General features: G+C 63.3%; 1 protein-coding gene across 1 annotated transcript; it reads right to left on the reverse strand.

Annotated features, from left to right (window-relative positions):
* Positions 1–347: 347 nt before the first annotated feature.
* Positions 348–7,399, reverse strand: Dll3 (delta like canonical Notch ligand 3). Its single transcript, XM_055594946.1, has 9 exons — positions 7,200–7,399; positions 6,781–7,062; positions 5,838–5,895; positions 4,542–4,784; positions 4,208–4,425; positions 2,504–2,726; positions 914–1,496; positions 669–753; positions 348–549 (listed from the first exon to the last, which is right to left on the reverse strand). The coding sequence occupies exons 1-9, from the start codon at positions 7,263–7,265 to the stop codon at positions 544–546; spliced, it is 1,764 nt and encodes a 587-aa protein (XP_055450921.1). The 5' UTR covers positions 7,266–7,399; the 3' UTR covers positions 348–543.
* Positions 7,400–8,195: the final 796 nt, after the last annotated feature.

The following is an 8,195-nucleotide window of genomic DNA, read 5'->3' on the forward strand; positions in this document are numbered from 1 at the left end:
CAGGGTATTTGATGTGTGACCCCAGTGAAAGAGGTGTTCAACCCCCCCCCCCCAGGGGCTTTTGACCCTGTGTTGAGAACCACTGCTTTACATACTGAGTTCTGAGATCTCTCTTATTCCCCTTGGCAGACAGCTCTCGCCCTTAGCTTTAACACCGGACACACAGTTCTTGCCTGGTGGTGGTGGTGCACACCTTTAATCCCAGGCTTGGGAGGCAGAGACAGGCAGATCTGAGTTCTGAGGCCAGCCTGGTCTACAGAGCAAGTTCCAGAACAGTCAGCCAGGGCTACACAGAGAAACCTTCCCAAAAACCAAACAAAAACCAAAACCCCACATGGTTTTCAGCCTGATGTAGTTGATCAAAATAAGAACCTTTATAGATGTCTCTGAGATGAGAAAAATGAGGTTATAAATAGGTCTTATGTACAATAATAAAGTCCTCTCAAACTGCCTCCACTCAGGGAGGGGGCAGAGATTGAACACCACAAAGCAAATACAAACATTCAGGCTCCATCTCCAGGCAATGACAGAGAAGGGGCAGGATCAGGCCTAAAAAACAAAACGAGAAAAAGCATTAGAAAAGACATTGGGCGTGGGGGGCGGACACACAGGCTGCCGCCAAGCCCAGCGCCCAAGTCCTGGAGTGCGGGAACCCAGCCTGTAGCTACCTCTCCAGCATAAATGGAAGGGGCTGGTATGACATAAACGGATCGAGAGTCTCTGTCTTCAGGGTGATTCCAGTCAGCTGACGAACTGTGACAGGAGAGAAACAGGAAGACAGACGGGACCACAGATCGGCAAGCGGGAATTACGCGATGACCTCATCAGAAGGTGGGTGCACACCGGGGAGAGAGGGCCGAGTCGGGAAGATGCTCAAGCAGCGGGCCAGGCTGGCGAAGGCACGCCTGCTCACCTGGGGCCGTCCCCGGCACCGCCTTGGGACCTCAGGTTGTTGAGCGAATCCGGGAGCGTGTGCACCGAAGGCTCCCGGGTCCCGGACAGCAGGCGAGTCCCGGGGTCGCGGCCAGGGCCTCGGCGGCGCGCGTGGACGAGCAGGAGCGCCAGGCCGGCCAAGGCCGCGGCCACCAGCAGCCCCAAGGCGGGCGGCAGGAGGAGGCGCCGCGGGTCGGCCGGGCTCGGGCCGCCGGGGGCCGCCGCGGGCACCGCGTCCGCGCCGTCGGGGCGCACGGGGAACTCGCACCTCAGGCCCATGTAGCCGGGCGCGCAGGCGCAGACGAGGCCGGAGAAGTGGGCGTAGCAGCGGCCCCCGTGCGCGCAGGGGCGGGAGGCGCAGGGGTCGGCGCGCTCGCGACAGTCGCGGCCGCCGAAGCCCAGCGCGCACGAGCAGCGGCGCGCGCCGCCGCCCCCCACGCACGTGCCGCCGTTGGCGCAGGCGCGGCCGGCGCAGTCGTCCAGGTCGTGCTCGCAGCGCGGCCCCGCGAAGCCCGCGCGGCAGCGGCAGCGCAGCGCGCGGCCCAGGTCCAGGCAGAGGCCGCCTGCGGGGACGGGGGGGGGGGGTCGGTGACCACCGGGCGCCCCGCTCCGCCCCCCCCCCTTGGAGCAGGCTTTCCCAGGCCTGGACAGCCAGCGGCCCGCGTCCATCCCCGTCTCCGCTCACACGCCCTCCCCTCCAGGAAACTCGCTCCCCCTCCGTTTCAGCCCGGAGCCGCTGGGCCCCCATCGCGGCCCGGCCACCTCCGAGACGGGGTAGTGGGAGAGACGAGCGCCGGTCCTGGGGAAACGGCAGAGCCCAGGCTAGCTTTGAGCGTAAGATCCGCCGGCCTCGGCCCCCAGAGAGCCAGAATAAACTACGGCACCGTGCTCAAGCCTACACAGGATTTCACAATCACTGTGTCCACCAGGCTCTTTATATTCGTGGTCTTATTTACCCCTGCTCCTGGGTTTTGTTTTTTGTTTGTTTGTCTAACCTCATTCTATCGCCCAGAATGACCTCGAACTTCTGATCCTCCCGTCTCTCTGCTCTTTGGAGGGCTGGGATTGTAGGTGTGCACTCTGCGCACAGCGTGGCCCCGTCTAACCGTTTACTACCTGTGTCAAGTCAGGCCTCGCCTCTGCTCAGAAGCTTCCTGCGGCTCCACCTCGCTCACCCAAACAAACCCAACAAGAGGCCTTCTACCAGCTTGCCAGCGGGTCCCCGGGTCTGCCCGGGTCACCAGCCTGAGCCCGCTCCTCCCGGCAGTGGCTCTGTGTCCTGGCACACGCCACGCGCGGAGCCCCAGCCATCCCAGGGCCGCTCTGGGTCGGCAGGGATTTGGGCTGCCCTCGGCTACCTCCTAACCTAGGGCCCGCCAGGCAGGGCTCCCAGCAGATACCCGTGAGGCAAGGACACAGAATGGCCTGGGCAGAGAAAGAAAGGTCACGTGCCCGGGACTTAGGACGCAGGCCACACCCGCAGGATTCCCACCCACTCCCACCCTTCACCCCTCACTCCCTAACCCCCGCCCCGCCCTACCCCTGGGTCCCTCTGGCTTCCCGGCCTCACCATTCTGACACGGCTGCAGGCTACACCGGTCCACCCTCTTCTCACAGTTCGAGCCTTGGAAACCAGGTGGACAATGACAGACGTAGGCGGAGTCGGGATCTTCGCCACCAACACACAGGCCGCCATTGAAGCAGGGTCCGTCCGCGCAGGTCACCCCGCTCACCTCACACCGAGGCCCGTAGAAGCCCCGGGGACAGGCACATTCAAACGAGCCGGGGGTCTCCTGAACAGAGAGAGCAGGCTTGGGGCGGGAGGTTCCCCGGAGCCAAAGCCCTTCCTTCTCCCTCACCACCGCGGGTGCCCCTTCGTCTAGCCCCAGGGCTTTCCCCGCGGGGCCTGCTGCCCACACTCCCTTCAATCTGCTCCGTGCTCCCGTTTCTGCACGTGGAATCCCAGAGTGGGCGCGGCTCGGAGATGCCTGCCACGTGACCCTCACCTGCCCGGCTCTATGCCCACTTCCGCCATGAAAGCGAGTCTAAAAGACAGGCTCTCGGCTTGGAGGCCAGGACGGCCCCGAACCCGGGATCCTCGGTGTCCCAAGTGCTGGAGTCCCAAGAATGAGTCACATACCGACCCCGGGAGAGCCCTCACCCCCACCGGAAGCCCAGACTCAGCGCCTGTGAAGCTCCCCAGCGTGTTGGAGCCTGACCCCCGGGCTCCTCCGACGGCGAGGAAGCGCGGGGCTCCGCAGCTGGCCACGCCCCCGCTCCTTACTGGAGGCGTGCAGGCCCCTCTGCCAGGCCCGCCCCGCCCAGGCCGGGGACGTCTGTCCCCGTCGCAAGGGCCCCGATTCCCCCAGCGCCCTCCTTCCCGCGCCTCCCACCCGGCCTGCCCTCCCCTTGGCTCGGCCTTGGGCCGGTCCCCAGGAGCTGTTGCCTTCCACACGTGCCCCAGCCCCAAACCTTCACCTCACAGCGCCCCACAGGACTCCGTAACTGCCAAGCACACACCCTGGGACACTGCCCACTCCCTCTCGGCTCTTCGGTACCACCCCCGTACCCCGCTCCTGCCGTCCAAGAGGCCGGCCGGACAAGCTTGCCTCCAGAAAGGCCCCCCAGATAGCCGGTCCCTGGCTTGCGCCCAGGTTGCAGAGTTCCAGACAGGAAGGCTGGAACTCAGATGCTGACGCACACCTGCAATCCTAGCCCTCAAGGAGGCCGAGGCAGAAAAACCAGGGGCGCTCGGCTAGCCTGAGTTAGGAGCGCTCCGGTCAGAGCTGCACAGCTAGAAGCTAACCCAAGGGAAGCCCAGGGGGCGGGCTTGCCGGATGGGTTAGCCCACTCCTCTAATCCCAGTGCTTACGAGGTCTAGGCTTATCTCTGTGAGTTCAATACCAGCCTGGTCTACACAGGGAGACCCTGGGGGCTGGGGCCCCGCGGAGACGGTCCAGTGGGTAAATGATTTCTGTGCCAACACGAGGTCAGATTCCCAGCACCCGCTGGGAAAGCAGGCTTGGTGGTGCACATCTGTAACCCGGGTCTGGCCAGCTCCACGCTCAGTGAGAGTCCCTGTCTCGAACACTTAAACGGAGAGTGTGATGAACACACCGGTGTCTGCATTTGCTCTCCTCCTGCGCGCACGCCGCACGCGCGCGCGCGCGCGCACACACACACACACACACACACACACACACACACACACACACGTACATACACACGCATGCACACAGCTGTGACGGAGATGAGGCTGGAGAGAAATACTGACGCTGCAGCTGCCTCCATTGGCACATGGGTTCCCGTCACAGGGCCCAGGCCCGGGAAACAGGCATCCGCTGCTGGCAGGCCCCGGCGCCCTGGCGGTCAGGCAGCTGCTGGTGGAGACGGGCACCGTGCAGAGCGGCCCAGTCCAGCCCTGCAGGCATAGGCATTCGTCGGGCTCTTCACAGTAGCCGTGCTCCGGGCTGCAGCCCGCCCGACAGACGGCTGCAGGGGCAGAGAGGACGCGGTGTGAACGCTGGCGCAGGCTGGGCTCCGGGGCCCGGGTTCCGGGAAGGCCGCGAGAGGGGCTGGGGTCCGCGCAGGGCGGGCGGGGGACTCACGCGGGGCTTCGCACTCGTCCGGGAACGGCGCGCAGGGCCGCAGTCCCGGGCCGCACCGCGAGGGGCCGCTGCGCGAGCGACACCGGCGCGCGCAGGCCGCCCCGACGGCGGGAGGCTCGCAGCGCGCGCGGAACGAGAAGTGTAGCTCCCACGCTCCCGTGCGCTGCGCGTCGCGGGCCCACGGGCCGCCGGCCGCCAGGCGTCTGCGGCCAGCCACTCGAGCTAGCAGACTCCAGGCGGGCCCTGCGGGGCGAAAGGAGGGCACCGGGATTCGGGGCGGCCCCACCCTCCGTATCCAGCCCTGGGAGTTCCCTGTCGCTGAGAGGTGAAGGGTAGAAGCGCCCTCAGCAAGCCTTCCTGCCCCCACCTCCCTAGGGCGCCCGGGACCTGCGTGTCACACTTCGCCTAATGTCAAGGGAACAGGTTTCTCAGAAACCAGATCACCCCTGTATTTGCCCCAGGATGTTTGAGTGTTAAGACAAGACACTTCTAACGTCCAGTGGCGGCACAGGGTCTATACGGACGCGGCATCCGGAAGCGAGGTCAGAGCGCCCCCGCAAGGCCTTCCTCTGTGTAGTGGCTCCGCTTGCGCCTGTGAGCCCAGCAGAGGCAGCTAATTCAGGGCCTGTCTACATTACCTGAGACCCTGTTTCGAGAAAGAGACACTCAAGCCCTGCACGTGGGGGCAGTTCTTGTAATCCTAGTCCTTGGAGGTGGATGGGAGGCCCAGACATGCAAGACCAGCTGCATTTATGGCCATGTTGAGGCCAGGCTGGCTACGGAAAACATTGTTTCAAAAACAAAATCGGGGCCAAGCAGATGGCTTAGCGGTAGCGAGTGTGCCTAGACTCCAGCAGTGAAGGAAGGCAAGGTTCAGTGATAAAGTCTATGCCCAGTGTATGGCAAGTTCTGCTCCATTACAAAAGATAAGAGAAAATGAGTGCATTTGGAGCACTTTGGGTGTGTCATTTTCGCATCACAGATGCTCAGCCGCACCAGGACGTGCTCTCTACCTTGCTGCCATTAGGGCTTTAATGTGTTTTGTTTTATTTTATGTGTATGAGTGTTGTAGCTGCATGTGGGTAGCCTGGGAGAGAAAAGCACAGGAAGAAAGAACAGGGTGTTCTAGAACTAGGGTCATGGACATGAACCTGGTCCTCCACAAGAGCAACAAGCATGTCCGGCCAGTGAGCCCTCCCCTGCGAGCTCTGACAACATCACAGGCCTAGCTGTCCTGTGACTGATCCTCCACCGTGAGGCAGCCCCCTGAACCCCAATTTGCCCCTGCCTACTCACCTCCAGCGTGCTCCCCCAGCTGCTCTCTCCAGGCTTCAATGATGAGGGAGAAGGAGCCCTTGTTGGATGGAGGAGGGAAGGAGGTAAGAACGAAGGCCAGTGCTCAGGGAAGGTCACTGAAGGCCTGAACAGCATGGCGTCCGGAAGCCAGTTCTGGGCCTCAGCCAGCAAACAGCAGGTGTGTTTGCACATACTGCAACCCCAGGGCTCAGTTTGGGTCACCAAGACCCTGTCCAAAAGGAAAGTAGCACCTCACAGGCGAGGAAATTAAGTATGGAGAAAGTGAAGTCCCCAAAGATGTCTAGATTTCAAATACGGTCCCGCTCCTTTCTGAGCAGGGTCCAGGGACGGGCACTAGGATTCTGAAAGCCACCCGATACCTCCGCAGGCAACAACCAGAAGAACTGAGCTTGAAAACATAAGGAGAGATTAGGGGACCCGGGTAAAGTCCTTGGGAGGGGCCCCAGGTGCAAAGAGATGTGGAATAAAAGCCAAGACCCCAGAACCAGCTTTCTTGTTGCACACGTGAGAGGTGGGATAAGGTGGTAGAGGCAGGAGGATCAGGAATTCAAGATTAGACTCAGCTACATAGTGAGTTCAAAGACAGCCAGGCCTATTTCTAAAAACAAACAAAACCTGAGAGCTAGAAAACCTTAGTTCAGTTCCTGGGCCCCACACGGTAAAGGGCAGAACTCCCACAAACTGTCCTCTGACATCCACGCGTGACTGTAGCACGTTTGTGTGTCCCCCACTACACACGCACATGCATGCACACATACACACACACCCAAACAAAACCACAAAGAGATGGGAAGCCCAGTTTTGAGACATCCCCGAAGAGGGGACCTGAGGGGGTCTGGGAGTGTGGGTTTCAGGGGTGGTTAAGGCTCTGGGGCACAGGTCTAGACGGAGATGGAGGTCTGGGTGTCGGGGTTGGGCTCACCGGCCAGGCATCGCGGAAGGGCACCCGTATGAGGCCGTTGGGCAGCGGCAGGGCAGCCGCGGGCGGTCCGGGCTGCTCCGTGTAGGCGGGGCCCCGTGTGCTCGGCGCTGCGCCCAGGGCGCACAGGGACTCGGCGGCCTCCTGGGAGACCCCGGGCTTCAGGCAGACCCTGAAGAAGAGGCGGCAAGGGCCTCGGGCGTCGCAGGGGGGCCGCGGGGCCCCGGGGCCTGGTCCCGGCCCGAAAGAAAGAATCTGCAGCTCGAAGACACCGGCTGGCAGGGCCTGGGGCGGAGAGGGCCGGAGGGTCAGGGAACCCCGGGGACCTGGCGTCTGTCCGGCCCAGGAGCCCTCTCTCGGACCGCCCGGTGTCAGCCCGACCCCATCTGTCCCTTCCCCTCGTGCACCCCGCCGAGGCTGACCTGGGGAAGGAGGAGCAGCAGCGGAAGGAGCGTCTGGGGAAGCGCAGACACCTGCGGGGAGACCATCGCTTTGGGGACAGACTGAGGGGTAGTCCCGGGAGTCGCCGCGGCTGGCTCCCGCAGCCTTATATCTGAGGGGACGCCCCGCCCCCTCCGCAGCCTGGGGGCCGAGGGTCGCCGGGGACGGGACCCTGTGTGGGCGACTGGCTGAGCTCATCCTGAATGTGACCACGGGCAAGGCCTACTGGAAGATGAACTGACGTTAGCGTGCGTGTGGAGGTGGTGGCGGTTCAGCCGGCGTGGACGGTTGACGCGGCTGCGGGGCTGTAAGGGGTTCTGAGGGCGGCCCTGCCCGCTATGCAGGACCCTAGGGACCCGTGGGTTCGGTGTCTGCGTCCCCAGCTGGCTGGGTGTGAGCTCACTGGTGTGGGTGTGTGCTCGGGAGGCCCACAGATGAGGCGGTGAGCGGACACGGATGAGGATGCTGGGCTCTTTGTGAACCTCTGTGTGTTCGTGGAAGGCCTCGCGAGCGCGTGCATGCGTGTTTCCCCCTTCTTAAAACAAAGCCTCCCGCCCCGTACCCAGCGTCGCCACCAGACGCCGGCCCGAGCGTCCCCAGCTGTATGTAAATGTCGCCATCTGCCGGGCCCCTCCCCCTCGCCCGCAGCTGGGCCTCCCATTTGGACTCAGGAAGGTGTGAGGGGCAAACGGGCAGGAAATTAGTCCTCAGGCACCAGGGCCCGCTCTCCACCCCAGATGAATGCAGCCGCCCACCCCCACCCGGGGGGGGGGGGGGAGAAAGGCGCCCCCCCCCCCCCCCCCCGGGGGGGGGGGGAGATGAATGCAGCAGCCCCCGGAGGTGGGGGCCGAGCAAGGCTGCTTAAACGAGGAAGCCTCCCCCACCCCCAGTTCACACTCAGAGCTGATCACTTTGGCGAACTTCAAACTGCACCTATAATAACGTTTGTCTTGTAGGGGAGGCGGCCACAGTCCCGC

Source organism: Psammomys obesus, unplaced genomic scaffold (assembly GCF_907164565.1).
Source record: "Psammomys obesus unplaced genomic scaffold, mPsaObe1.curated_primary_1811, whole genome shotgun sequence".
Lineage (NCBI taxonomy): Eukaryota > Metazoa > Chordata > Mammalia > Rodentia > Muridae > Psammomys > Psammomys obesus.

Excerpts from the sequence above, each read along its gene's own strand:
- Dll3 (XM_055594946.1), bottom strand. The coding sequence starts at position 7,265 with ATGGTCTCCCCGCAGGTGTCTGCGCTTCCCCAGACGCTCCTTCCGCTG. Across the intron at positions 4,426-4,541 it reads GGACGAGTGCGAAGCCCCGC|CCGTCTGTCGGGCGGGCTGC; the intron begins GTGAGTCCCCCG and ends CTGCCCCTGCAG. Across the intron at positions 754-913 it reads GGTGCCGGGGACGGCCCCAG|TTCGTCAGCTGACTGGAATC; the intron begins GTGAGCAGGCGT and ends CTCCTGTCACAG.